Raw genomic sequence first — 14,805 nt, forward strand, 5'->3', positions numbered from 1 at the left:
TACATACATATATACATTTTTATAAAAATGCAAAAAACAAATCATCATATATATATGAACAAAAAATCTGAAAAAAACAGGACATATAATCATATATACACACATACATATAATCACACATATGCACATAATCTGAACAAAATATCATATATATGAAAAAAACAGAGAGGAAGGCCGGCGGCCGGACCGAACGTGGCGGCGGCGTGTGGTCGGGGCAGGCCGGGGGCGTGGGGCGGCGTCGGGGCAGGGGCTCGGGCCGGGGCGGCGCGTCGGGGCAGGGGCGCGCGGGCCGGGGCGGCGCGTCGGGGCAGGGGCGCGCGGGCCGGGGCGGCGCATCGGGGAAGGGACACGGGCCGTGGCGGCGCGTCCGTGCCGGGCAACGGCGCGGGGCGACGACGACGAGGAGTGGGGCGGCGACGAGGAGCGGGCGGCGGGGCGGCGACGGCGAGCACGGGCAGCCTGGCGGCGTCGGCGAGCACGGGCAGCAAGGGCGCGGGGCGACGACGGCGAGCACGGGCAGCCTGGCGGCGTCGATGAGTTCGGCGTCGTCTGGGGGCAAATGGTCGATGAAACTGAAAAATTTACAAGTCCTGCTTATATACGGAGAGCATTGGTACCGGTTCATGGCAGCAACCGGGACCAATGCCCCTCTTTAGTCCCGGTTGGTGCCACCAACCGAGACCAAAGGTCTCTTTTCAGTAGCCCAAAGGGCGGGAAGCGGCGGCCTTTGGTCCCGGTTGGTGGCACCAACCGGTACTAAAGGGGGGGGGGGGAATTGGTTCCGGTTGGTGGCACGAACCGGTACCAATGCCCACCTTTAGTCCCGGTTGGTGCCACCAACCGGGTCCAAAGGCCGCGCACAGCGGCGTGGTGGTGGGAGTTTAGTCCCACCTTGCTAGTTGAGAGGAGCGTGCAGTGGTTTATAAGCCCCACTGCCGCACCCCTCTCGAGCTCCTCTCTATTGCAGGCTTACGGGCCTAATTGTCACTGCTATGCCAGATGGGCCTACTGGGCCTTCTGCGGGCCTGAATCCTGGCCCATTGATGGGTTTCTAGTCGTATTCAGGCCGTGGTGGCCCAGTAGGTGGCAATTTTTTTATTTTTTCCCAGTTTTTTTGTTTTCTTTTTTGCTTTTTTGTTTTGTTTCTACTTACAACAAAATACTTATTTATTTTATTTTATTTTATTTTGTTTCTAATTACTTATTTATTTTATTTTATGATAATTCTTTTTGCTATTAAAGTTTCTAACAAAAAAAGTTCTTTATGAAAATTCTATTTGCTTTTAATGATTTTGAACAGAAAATACTTTGATAATTTTAGTTGCATGAATTTTATATAATTTTAGTAGAGGTTGCTTATAATGTTTTGAACAGAAAATACTTTGATAATTTTAGTTTCATAAATTTCATTTATGTTATTAAAGTTTATTTTATTTTATTTTATTTTGTTTCTACTTATATATTTTATTATAGTTTATATTATTTTGTTTCTAATTACTTATTTATTTTATTTTATGATAATTATTTTGCTATTAAAGTTTGTAACAAAAAAGTTGTTTATGATTTTCAACCCTTTCTGACTTCATTTGATATTTTTCGTGCATTTACTGATTTTTTTCAGCTATAAGACCCTGAAATTGAAAAGCACTACAAATGAACTCTGAAAAGGTTGAAAGTTGGCATGGTATCATCATTTCACCCACATAGCATGTGCAAGAAAGTAGAGAGGCTTACGGCAAAAACTGGATGCACTTCGTGTACAAAACGGACAATCTCTTTCGAAGTATCAGGGTTTCATACGGAAACTCGTCTGTTACAAAGGGATTTCATTTTTTTGAACTTATTTGAACTCCATAGTTTTTCTGTGTTCAAAATGCACCATTCAAAGCCACATCATCAATTTTCAACCCTTTCTGACTTCATTTGATATTTTTCGTGCATTTACTGATTTTTTTCAGCTATAAGACCCTGAAATTGAAAAGCACTACAAATGAACATGGATAGATAAGTGACCAAATTAATAGTAGTTCATCATCACATTAAAACCAAAGTACATACATAGTTCAAATTGAACAACATATAGCTCTCCAGAGCATCTAGTTAAACCATACATTGAAACTATGTAAACCCTTTCAATGCAACAACAAATGCGATCATAATCACAACTAAGGTAACAATTGATCCAACGGCATAATGATACCAAGCCTCGGTATGAATGGCATATTTTCTAATCTTTCTAATCTTCAACCGCATTGCATCCATCTTGATCTTGTGATCATCGACGACATCCGCAACATGCAACTCCAATATCATCTTCTCCTCCTCAATTTTTTTAATTTTTTCCTTCAAGTAATTGTTTTCTTCTTCAACTAAATTTAACCTCTCGACAATAGGGTCGGTTGGAATTTCAGGTTCAACCACCTCCTACATAAATAAAATCTATGTCACGTTGGTCGGCATAATTGTCATAAACAATAAATGAACCAAATAGTTATAAAAAGATAATATATACCACATCCGAATCATAGACAGGACGAGGGCCGACGGGGGCGGATACCAGAACCATCGCACTATATAATAACAAGGAATAATAAAAGTAAGAAAATTAGACAAGTATCTATCTGAAGTAAGAATTTTTTTTCTTTCAGAAAGAAGATAAGAACAAGAGGCTCACCACGGTGGTGTCGGCGACAAGATCGGCGCGGGCGATCGACGGCGGTGAAGACGGGGACGGGACGTGACGGACCGCTAAACCTAGAAAAATCTCGGGGAAAATGGAGCTCGGAGGTCGAGTTTCGAGAGAAGAAATATTAACTAGTGTGGCTCGGACATTTCATCGAACACCTCATGTGCATAGGAGGTGAGCTAGAGCACCCAAATGCCCTCCCCTCGCCGGTCAGCAAAAAACAGAGCAGTGTGGAGTGCTCTGCTCGCCGACGATGGGCTATATATATAGGCAACTCATTTGTCCCGGTTCGTGGCTGGAATCGGGACCAATGGTTGTGGGCCAAGAGCGAGACCCATTGGTCCCGGTTCGTGCCTAGAACCGGGACAAAAGGTTCCAGACGAATCGAGACCAAAGCCCACGAGGCCCCGGCCGGCCACCTGGGCTCACGAACCGGGACGAATGCACCCATTGGTCCCAGTTCATATAAGAACCGGGACTAATGGGCTGGCCAGGCCTGAACGAAAGCCCCTTTTTCTACTAGTGATAGCTGACGCACTCCCTGACGGGGTCCTTCCTGGGCAGCCCATAGCCGAATGTTCCATGTATCGCGTTGTCGGTCGGGTCTCCTTCAACGTGAGCTGTGGTGCATCATCCCAGCGTCGAGGGTACACGTGACGTGTTCGTGTGTCAATATAGTGGACAGTACTTGTCGTAGCGGCGAGGCGTCTAACTTAATTTTCTAGCAGAAATTAATGATTCAGTACAATAAACCTATTCATGAGTAATGGCATTGTCTGCAGCGTACTATCATATCATTGAGTTTTAGGTACCGCTAACATACGACCTTGTGTGCAACCGCGCTGAATTCCCTGGTGCAGCCGTGCATGCGTGCAGTGTGGTCGGAAGAATCGAGCCGATCAATGGAGTCGTTGGCCAACGCAGGAGCAGCATCCACCGAGCGCCTGCCACCGCACGTCGTGCTGCTCGCCAGCCCGGGAGCCGGCCACCTCATCCCGCTGGCGGAGCTGGCGCGGCGGCTCGTCGACCACCAGGGCTTCGCGGCCACGCTCGTCACCTTCACCGACCTGTCCTCCCCGGAGGCCCTCTCCGGCGTCCCCGCCTGCGTCGCCACAGCCGCGCTCCCGCCCGTCCCGCTCGACGACCTCCCCGCGGGCACTAGTATGAGTACCGTGCTTCTCGAGCTCATCCGTCGCTCCCTACCGAGCCTCCGCGCCCTCCTCCGCTCCGTCGGTGCGCCCCTCGCCGCGCTGGTGCCGGACTTCTTCTGCTCCGCGGCTCTGCCGCTCGCCGCCGAGCTCGGCGTCCCGGGCTACGTCTTCATGCCCAGCAACCTCACCGCCCTCGTCGTCATGCGCGCCGCGGTGGAGCTCCACGACGGCGTTCCACCCGGCGAGTACCGCGACCTCCCCGACCCTCTGGAGCTCCCCGGGGGCGTGTCCCTGTGCCACGCCGACCTGCCTCCCTCGTTCCAGAGCAGCGGCGAGCCGGTCTACGCGCACCTACTGGAGGAGGGCCGGCGCTACCGCCGCGCTGACGGCTTCCTGGTGAACACCTTCTACGAGGTGGAGCCCGCCACCGTGGAAGAGTTCAAGCTGGCGGCGAAGCGAGGCGCGTTCCCGCCCGTGTTCCCAGTTGGGCCGTTCGTCCGGCCGGGCACAAGCTCCGACGAAGCCGCCGGCGCGTCCGCGTGCCTAGACTGGCTCGATCTCCAGCCGACCGGATCCGTAGTGTACGTCTCCTTCGGGAGCGGCGGGTCGCTGACCGTGGAGCAGACGGCCGAGCTCGCCGCTGGGCTGGAAGCGAGCGGCCACCGGTTCCTCTGGGTCGTGAGGATGCCAAATCTGGACGGTGGCAACGACGGCCGTGACCGTGACGACGACAACCCAAACCCGTTGGCCTGGCTTCCGGATGGCTTCCTGGAGAGGACGGCGGACAAGGGGCTGGCCGTGGCGGCGTGGGCGCCTCAGGTGCGCGTACTGTCCCACCCGGCGACGGCGGTATTCGTGTCGCACTGCGGCTGGAACTCCACGCTGGAGAGCGTGTCGGCAGGCGTGCCGATGGTGGCGTGGCCGCTGTACGCGGAGCAGCGGATGAACGCCGTGGCCCTGGTAGGGAGCGTCGGGGTGGCGCTGCCGCTGCGTCCGCGGGAGGCCGACGGCGTGGTGGCGCGCGACGAGATCGCGGGCGCGGTGAAGGAGCTGATGGAGAGCGCGGAGAAGGGGCGCGCCGTACGGCGGCAGGCCGGGGACCTGCAGCAGGCGGCGGCGCGCGCGTGGTCGCCGGAAGGGTCGTCCCGCCGGGCGCTGGAGGAAGTCGCCGCCACGTGGAAGAAGGCGACGCTCGGCAAGGTGAAGTAACGGACGGACTCTGTACCGGCGGCAAAGCGGCGATGGCGTTGGCGTGTTGTGTACTGCTTCTGTACCGGCGGTGTATGTTTTTATTTTTCTTTTCTTTTCTGTGAACGCGTGTAGTACGTTTTAACGAGAAGACTCTTTCGCGACCGCGCGATCCACTTCGTGCCAGCTTGTCTGACCGACCGACGACACCGACCGGTAACGCGATCACCGTTCGTCCCTTGCACTGCAATGGGATCATGGAGGGACGCTACAGTTTAGGAGAGATTGAGTTTTTTTTAAGGGAAAGCCTCGAGTGATTTTATTGCGAAATTATCAGAGTTACATCCTTCAAGACATGTGGAAGAAGAAAATTAGGTGGTTCATTGTCCCACCAATACATCAACTGAATATCGTAAGCATGCCTAGCTAAATAGTGTGCTAAATTATTGGCTTCCCTCGAACAATGCTGAAAACGAATCGAAGATACACCATGTGAGAGAGATTGAGTTAATCTAAACAGGACTCCAATAACCCCTAACAACCTAACCGTTTCCGCCAGTAAGACTTTTTTTGACGCAACACTATTGTTAAAAAGCATCTTACATTATATTATAGGATGGAAGGAGTAGTATTTATTAATGGTCCTTTAAACTCAACTTGATTATGCTTGGATTTTTTAAGTTTCTTGTGGGCAATGCTTTTGTAAAGTTATCTGCAACTTGATTCTTTAAATGCCATGATTATGCTTGGTTGTTTACCATGTTGTTTGCTTCTTTCCGATGTTGCTTCTTCTTGATAGTTCCGGTTACGTTGCGATTGTGAGGATCCGTTCGACTACGTTGGTTCGTCTACTTCATGGATCCGTTCTTCTTCCTTGCGGGATCTCAGGCAAGATGATCATACCCTCGAAATCACTTCTATCTTTGCTTGCTAGTTGTTAGCTCTATTGCTATGCCGCGCTACCTACCACTTGCTATATCATGCCTCCCATATTGCCATGTCAATCCTCTAACCATCCTTTCCTAGCAAACCGTTGTTTGGCTAAGTTACCGTTTTTGCTCAGCCCTTCTTATAGCGTTGCTAGTTGCAGGTGAAGTGGAAGTTGGTTCCATGTTGGAACATGGATATTTTGGCATATCACAATATCTCTTATTTAATTAATGCATATATATACTTGGTAAAGGGTGGAAGGCTCGGCCTTATGCCTGGTGTTTTGTTCCACTCTTGCCGCCCTAATTTCCGTCATACCGGTGTTATGTTCCTTGATTTTTGCGTTCCTTACGCGGTTGAGGATTTATGGGACCCCCTTGATAGTTCGCTTTGAATAAAACTCCTCCAGCAAGGCCCAACCTTGGTTTTACATTTGCCTACCTAAGCCTTTCCCTTGGGTTTTCGCGAGCCCGAGGGTCATCTTATTTTACCCCCCCCCCCCCCCCCCGTCGGGCCAACGGTCGTCGTGAGTGTTGGTCCAACCTGTCAACCGCCGGTGGCCACCAGGGGCAACTCTGGGCTCGCCTACCGGAAGTTTGGACAATCCGGTGTGCCCTGAGAACGAGATATGTGCAGCTCCTATCGGGATTTGTCGGCACAGTCGGTCGGCTTTGCTGGTCTTGTTTTACCATTGTAAATGTCTTGTAACCGGGATTCCGAGACTGATTGGGTCTTCCCGGGAGAAGGAATATCCTTCATTGACCGTGAGAGCTTGTGATGGGCTAAGTTGGGACACCCCTGCAGGGTATAAACTTTCGAGAGCCGTGCCCGCGGTTATGTGGCAGATGTGAACTTGTTAATGTCCGGTTGTAGAGTACTTGACACTTAACTTATTTGAAATGCATCAACCGCGTGTGTAGCCGTGATGGTCTCTTCGGCGGAGTTCGGGAAGTGAACACGGTCTTGAGTTATGCTTGAACGGAAGTAGCTTCAGGATCACTTCTTGATCACTTCTAGCTTCTCGACCGTTGTGTTGCTTCTCTTCTCGCTCTTATTTGCGTATGTTAGCCACCATATTTGCTTAGTGCTTGCTGCAACTCCACCTCATTACCCCTTTCCTACCCATAAGCTATGTGGGAGCCAATATGAGCATCCAGGTTCCGCTATTGGTTATTGACCGGAGAAGTGTCTCGGTCATGTCTACGTAGTTCTCGAACCCGTAGGGTCCGCACGCTTAACGTTTCGATGACAGTTATATTATGAGTTTATATGTTTTGATGTACCGAAGGTTGTTCGGAGTCCCGGATGTGATCACGGACATGACGAGGAGTCTCGAAATGGTCGAGACATGAAGATTGATATATTGGAAGCCTATATTTGGATATCGGAAGTGTTCCGGGTGAAATCGGGATTTTACCGGAGTACCGGAGGGGTTATCGGAACCCCCCGGGGGTTAATGGGCCATAGTGGGCCTTAGTGGAGATGAGGAGAGGCGGCCAGGGCAAGGGCCGCGCGCCCCTCCCCCCTAGTCCGAATAGGACAAGGAGAGGGGGGCGCCCCCCCCCTTTCCTTCCTCTCCTCCACCTCTTTTCCCCTTCTCCTATTCCAACAAGGAAGGGAGGGAGTCCTACTCCTCCTGGCGCGTCTCCTCCCTGGCCGGCCACACCTCCCCCCTTGCTCCTTTATATACGGGGGCAGGGGGCACCCCAAGGATACAACAATTGATCATTTGATCTTTTAGCCGTGTGCGGTGCCCCCCTCCACCATAGTCCACCTCGGTAATACTGTAGCGGTGCTTAGGCAAAGCCATGCGTCCGTAGAACATCATCATCGTCACCACACCGTCGTGCTGACAAAACTCTCCCTCAACACTCGGCTGGATCGGAGTTCGAGGGACGTCATCGGGCTGAACGTGTGCTGAACTCGGAGGTGACGTGCGTTCGGTACTTGATCGGTCGGATCGTGAAGACGTACGACTACATCAACCGCCTTGTGCTAACGCTTCCGCTTTCGGTCTACGAGGGTACGTGGACAACACTCTCCCCTCTCGTTGATATGCATCTTGTGTGTGCGTAGGAATTTTTTTGAAATTACTACGTTCCCCAACAGTGATATCAGAGCCTGGTTGTATGCGTTGATGTTATATGCACGAGTAGAACACAAGTGAGTTGTGGGCGATATAAGTCATACTGCTTACCAGCATGTCATACTTTGGTTCGGCGGTATTGTTGGATGAAGCGGCCCGGACCGACATTACGTGTACGCTTACGCGAGACTGGTTCTACCGACGTGCTTTGCACACAGGTGGCTGGCGGGTGTCAGTTTCTCCAACTTTAGTTGAACCGAGTGTGGCTACGTCCGGTCCTTGCGAAGGTTAAAACAGCACTAACTTGACAAACTATCGTTGTGGTTTTGATGTGTAGGTAAGAACGGTTCTTGCTAAGCCCGTAGCAGCCACGTAAAATTTGCAACAACAAATTAGAGGACGTCTAACTTGTTTTTGCAGGGCATGTTATGATGTGATATGGTCAAGACATGATGCTAAATTTTATTGTATGAGATGATCATGTTTTGTAACCGAGTTATCGGCAACTGGCAGGAGCCATATGGTTGTCGCTTTATTGTATGCAATGCAATCGCCCTGTAATGCTGTACTTTATCACTAAGCGGTAGCGATAGTCGTAGAAGCATAAGATTGGCGAGACGACAACGATGCTACGATGAAGATCAAGGTGTCGTGCCGGTGACGATGGTGATCATGACGGTGCTTCGGAGATGGAGATCACAAGCACAAGATGATGATGGCCATATCATATCACTTATATTGATTGCATGTGATGTTTATCTTTTATGCATCTTATCTTGCTTTGATTGAAGGTAGCATTATAAGATGATCCCTCACTAAATTATCAAAGTATAAGTGTTCTCCCTGAGTATGCACCGTTGCGAAAGTTCTTCGTGCTGAGACACCACGTGATGATCGGGTGTGATAGGCTCTACGTTCAAATACAACGGGTGCAAAACAGTTGCACACGCGGAATACTCAGGTTAAACTTGACGAGCCTAGCATATAACAGATATGGCCTCGGAACACTGAGACCGAAAGGTCGAGCGTGAATCATATAGTAGATATGATCAACATAGTGATGTTCACCATTGAAACTACTCCATCTCGCGTGATGATCGGACATGGTTTAGTTGATATGGATCACGTGATCACTTAGAAGATTAAAGGGATGTCTATCTAAGTGGGAGTTCTTAAGTAATATGATTAATTGAACTTTAATTTATCATGAACTTAGTCCTGGTAGTATTAGCATATCTATGTTGTAGATCAATAGCTCGCATTGTTGCTTCCCTATGTTTTATATACGTTCCTAGAGAAAACTAAGTTGAAAGATGATAGTAGCAATGATGCGGACTGGGTCCGTGATCTGAGGTTTATCCTCATTGCTGCACAGAAGAATTATGTCCTTGATGCACCGCTAGGTGACAGACCTATTGCAGGAGCAGATGCAGGCGTTATGAACGTTTGGCTAGCTCAATATGATGACTACTTGATAGTTTAGTGCACCATGCTTAACGGCTTAGAATCGGGACTTCAAAGACGTTTTGAACGTCATGGACCATATGAGATGTTCCAGGAGTTGAAGTTAATATTTCAAGCAAATACCCGAGTTAAGAGATATGAAGTCTCCAACAGGTTCTACAGCTAAAAGATGGAGGAGAATAGCTCAAGCAGTGAGCATGTGCTCAGATTGTCCGGGTACTACAATCGCTTGAATAAAGTGGGAGTTAATCTTCCAGATAAGATAGTGATTGACAGAATTCTCTAGTCACCATCACCAAGTTAGTAGAACTTCATGATGAACTATAATATGCAAGGGATAACAGAAACAATTCCCAAGCTCTTCGTGATGCTGAAATCGACGAAGGTAGAAATCAAGAAAAACATCAAGCGTTGATGGTTGACGAGACCACTAGTTTCAAGAAAAGGGCAAAGGGAAAAATGGGAACTTTAAGAAGAACGACAAGCAAGTTGCTACTCAAGTGAAGAAGCCCAAGTCTGGTCCTAAGCCTGAGACTAAGTGCTTCTACTACAAAGGGACTGGTCACTGGAAGCGGAACTACCCCAAGTATTTGGTGGATAAGAAGGATGGCAAAGTGAACAAAGGTATATTGGATATACATGTTACTGATGTGTACTTTACTAGTGTTTATAGCAACCCCTCGGCATTTGATACTGGTTCAGTTGCTAAGAGTAGTAACTCGAAACGGGAGTTGCAAAATAAACAGAAACTAGTAAAAGGCGAGGTGACGATGTGTGTTGGAAGTAGTTCCAAGATTGATATGATCATCATCGCACACTCCCTATACTTTCAGGATTAGTGTTGAAACTTAATAAGGGTTATTTGGTGTTTGCGTTGAGCATGAATATGATTTGATCATGTTTATTGCAATACGGTTATTCATTTAAATTAGAGAATAATTGTTGTTCTGTTTACATGAATAAAACCTTCTATGGTCATACACCCAATAAAATGGTTTGTTGGATCTCGATCGTAGTGATACACATATTCATAATAATGAAGCCAAAAGATGCAAAGTTAATAATGATAGTGCAACTTATTTGTGGCACTGCCGTTTAGATCATATTGGTGTAAAGCGCATGAAGAAACTCCATGCTGATGGGATTTTGGAATCACTTGATGCTTGCGAACCATGCCTCTTGGGCAAGATGACTAAAACGCCGTTCTCCGGAACAATGGAGCAAGCAACAGATTTGTTGGAAATCATACATACTGATGTATGTGGTCCGATGAATATTAAGGCTTGCGGCGAGTATCGTTATTTTCTGACCTTCATAGATGATTTGAGCAGATATGGGTATATCTACTTGATGAAACATAAGTCTGAAACATTTGAAAAAGTTCAAAGAATTTCAGTGTGAAGTGGAAAATCATCGTAACAAGAAAAATAAAGTTTCCATGATCTGATCGCGAAGACGAATATTTGAGTTACGAGTTTGATCTTCAATTAAAACAATGTGGAATAGTTTCACAAACTCATGCCACCTGGAACACCACAGCGTAATGGTGTGTCCGAACATCGTAACCGTACTTTATTTGATATGGTGCGATCTATGATGTCTCTTACCGATTTAACACTACCATTTTGGGGTTATGCATTAGAGACAGTTGCATTCACGTTAAATTGGGCACCATCTAAATCCGTTGAGATGACACCGGATGAACTGTGGTTTAGCAAGAAACCAAGGTCGTCGTTTCTTAAAGTTTGGGGTTGTGATGCTTATATGAAAAAGTTTCATCCTGATAAGCTCAAACCCAAATCGAAGAATTGTGTCTTCATAGGATACCCAGAGGAGACTGTTGGGTACACCTTCTATCACAGATCCGAAGGCAAGACTTTTGTTGCTAAATTTGGATCCTTTTTAGAGAAGGAGTTTCTCTCGAAAGAAGTGAGTGGGAGGAAAGTAGAACTTGATGAGGTAACTGTACCTGCTCCCTTATTGGAAAGTAGTTCATCACAGAAATCTGTTCCTGTGACTACTACACCAATTAGTGAGGAAGCTAATGATGATGATCATGTAACTTTAGATCAAGTTACTACCGAACCTCGTAGGTAAACCAGAGTGAGATCCGCACCAGAGTGGTACGGTAATCCTGTTCTGGAGGTCATGTTTCTTGACCATGACGAACCTACGAACTATGAGGAAGCGATGATGAGCCCAGATTCCGCGAAATGGCTTGAGGCCATGAAATCTGAGATGAGATCCATGTATGAGAACAAAGTATGGACTTTGATTGACTTGCCCAATGATCGCCGAGCCATTGAGATTATATGGATCTTCAAGAAGAAGACGGACGCTGATAGTAGTGTTACTATCTACAAAGCTAGAATTGTCGCAAAAGGTTTTCGACAAGTTCAAGCTGTTGACTACGATGAAAGTTTCTCACTCGTATCTATGATTAAGTCTGTCCGAATCATGTTAGCAATTGCCGCATTTTATAAAATCTGGCAAATGGATAAACAAAACTGCATTCCTTAATGGATTTATTAAATAAGAGTTGTATATGATGCAACCAGAAGGTTTTGTCAATCCTAAAGGTGCTAACAAAATATGCAAGCTCCATCGATCCATCTATGGACTGGTGCAAGCATCTCGGAGTTGGAATATACACTTTGATGAGTTGATCAAAGCATATAATTTTATACAGACTTGTGATGAAGCCTGTATTTACAAGAAAGTGAGTGGGAGCACTACATCATTTCTGATAAGTATACGTGAATGACATATTGTTGATCGGAAATAATGTAGAATTATTCTGCAAAGCATAAAGGAGTGTTTGAAAGGAGTTTTTCAAAGAAAGACCTCGGTGCAGCTGCTTACATATTGAGCATCAAGATCTATAGAGATAGATCAAGACGCTTGATAAGTTTTTCAATGAGTACATACCTTGACAAGATTTTGAAGTAGTTGAAAATGGAACAGTCAAAGAAAGAGTTCTTGCCTGTGTTACAAGGTGTGAAATTGAGTAAGACTCAAAGCCCGACCACGGCAGAAGATAGAAAGAGAATGAAAGCCATTCCCTATGCCTTGGCCATAGATTCTATAAAGTATGCCATGTTGTGTACAAGATCTATTGTATACCTACACTGATTTTGGCAAGGGAGTACAATAGTGATCTAGAAGTAGATCACTGGACAACGCTCAAAATTATCCTTAGTGGAATAAGGATATGTTTCTCGATTATGGAGGTGACAAAAAAGGGTTCGTCATAAAGGGTTACGTCGATGCAAATTTTGACACTAATCCAGATGACTCTAAGTCTCAATCTGGATACATATTGAAAGTGGGAGCAATTAGCTAGAGTAGCTCCGTGCAGAGCATTGTAGACATAGAAATTTGCAAAATACTTACGGATCTGAATGTGACAGACCCGTTGACTAAAATTATCTCACAAGCAAAACATGAGCACACCTTAGTACTCTTTGGGTGTTAATCACATAGCGATGTGAACTAGATTATTGACTCTAGTAAACCCTTTAGGTGTTGGTCACATGACGATGTGAACTATGGGTGTTAATCACATGGTGATGTGAACTATTGATGTTAAATCACATGGCGATGTGATCTAGATTATTGACTCTAGTGCAAGTGAGAGACTGAAGGAAATATGCCCTAGAGGCAATAATAAAGTTATTATTTATTTCCTTATATCATGATAAATGTTTATTATTCATGCTAGAATTGTATTAACCGGAAACATAATACATGTGTCAATACATAGACAAACATAATGTCACTAGTATGCCTCTACTTGACTAGCTCGTTGATCAAAGATGGTTATGTTTCCTAGCCATAGACATGAGTTGTCATTTGATTAACGGGATCACATCATTAGAAGAATGATGTGATTGACTTGACCCATTCCGTTAGCTTAGCACACGATCGTTTAGTATGTTGCTATTGCTTTCTTCATGACTTATACATGTTTCTATGACTATGAGATTATGCAACTCCCGTTTACCGAAGGAACACTTTGTGTGCTACCAAACGTCACAACGTAACTGGGTGATTATAAAGGTGCTCTACAGGTGTCTCCGAAGGTACTTGTTGGGTTGGCGTATTTCGAGATTAGGATTTGTCACTCCGATTGTCGGAGAGGTATCTCTGGGCCCACTCGGTAATGCACATCACTTAAGCCTTGCAAGCATTGCAACTAATGAATTAGTTGTGGGATGATGTATTACGGAACGAGTAAAGAGACTTGCCGGTAACGAGATTGAACCAGGTATTGAGATACCGACGATCAAATCTCGGACAAATAACATACCGATGAAAAAGGGAACAACGTATGTTTTTATGCGGTCTGACCGATAAAGATCTTCGTAGAATATGTGGGAGCCAATATGAGCATCCAGGTTCCGCTATTGGTTATTGACCGAAGACGTGTCTCGGTCATGTCTACGTAGTTCTCGAACCCGTAGGGTCCACACGCTTAACGTTTCGATGACAGTTATATTATGAGTTTATATGTTTTGATGTACCGAAGGTTATTCGGAGTCCCGGATGTGATCACGGACATGACGAGGAGTCTCGAAATGGTCGAGACATGAAGATTGATATATTGGAAGCCTATATTTGGATATCGGAAGTGTTCCGGGTGAAATCGGGATTTTACCGGAGTACCGGAGGGGTTACCGGAACCCCCCCGGGGGTTAATGGGCCATAGTGGGCCTTAGTGGAGATGAGGAGAGGCGGCCAGGGCAAGGGCCGCGCGCCCCTCCCCCCTAGTCCGAATAGGACAAGGAGAGGGGGGCGGCGCCCCCCCCCCCTTTCCTTCCTCTCCTCCACCTCTTTCCCCTTCTCCTATTCCAACAAGGAAGGGAGGGAGTCCTACTCCCGGCTCCTCCTGGCGCGTCTCCTCACTGGCCGGCCGCACCTCCCCCTTGCTCCTTTATATACGGGGGCAGGGGGCACCCCAAGTATACAACAATTGATCATTTGATCTTTTAGCCGTGTGCGGTGCCCCCTCCACCATAGTCCACCTCGGTAATACTGCAGCGATGCTTAGGCGAAGCCCTGCATCGGTAGAACATCATCATCGTCACCACACCGTCGTGCTGACGAAACTCTCCCTCAACACTCGGCTGGATCGGAGTTCGAGGGACGTCATCGGGCTGAACGTGTGCTGAACTCGGAGGTGCCGTTCGGTACTTGATCGGTCGGATCGTGAAGACGTACGACTACATCAACCGCGTTGTGCTAACGCTTCCGCTTTCGGTCTACGAGGGTACGTGGACAACACTCTCCCCTCTCGTTGC

At 47.2% G+C, this 14,805-nt stretch overlaps 1 protein-coding gene across 1 annotated transcript; it reads left to right on the forward strand.

Annotated features, from left to right (window-relative positions):
• The first annotated feature begins 3,368 nt into the window (after positions 1 to 3,368).
• Positions 3,369 to 5,204, forward strand: LOC123054692 (hydroquinone glucosyltransferase). The gene has a single exon (XM_044478519.1). It carries the CDS (start codon positions 3,553 to 3,555, stop codon positions 5,044 to 5,046), a length of 1,494 nt encoding a protein of 497 aa, XP_044334454.1. The 5' UTR covers positions 3,369 to 3,552; the 3' UTR covers positions 5,047 to 5,204.
• Positions 5,205 to 14,805: the final 9,601 nt, after the last annotated feature.

This window comes from Triticum aestivum, chromosome 2D (genome assembly GCF_018294505.1).
Source record: "Triticum aestivum cultivar Chinese Spring chromosome 2D, IWGSC CS RefSeq v2.1, whole genome shotgun sequence".
Classification (NCBI taxonomy): domain Eukaryota; kingdom Viridiplantae; phylum Streptophyta; class Magnoliopsida; order Poales; family Poaceae; genus Triticum; species Triticum aestivum.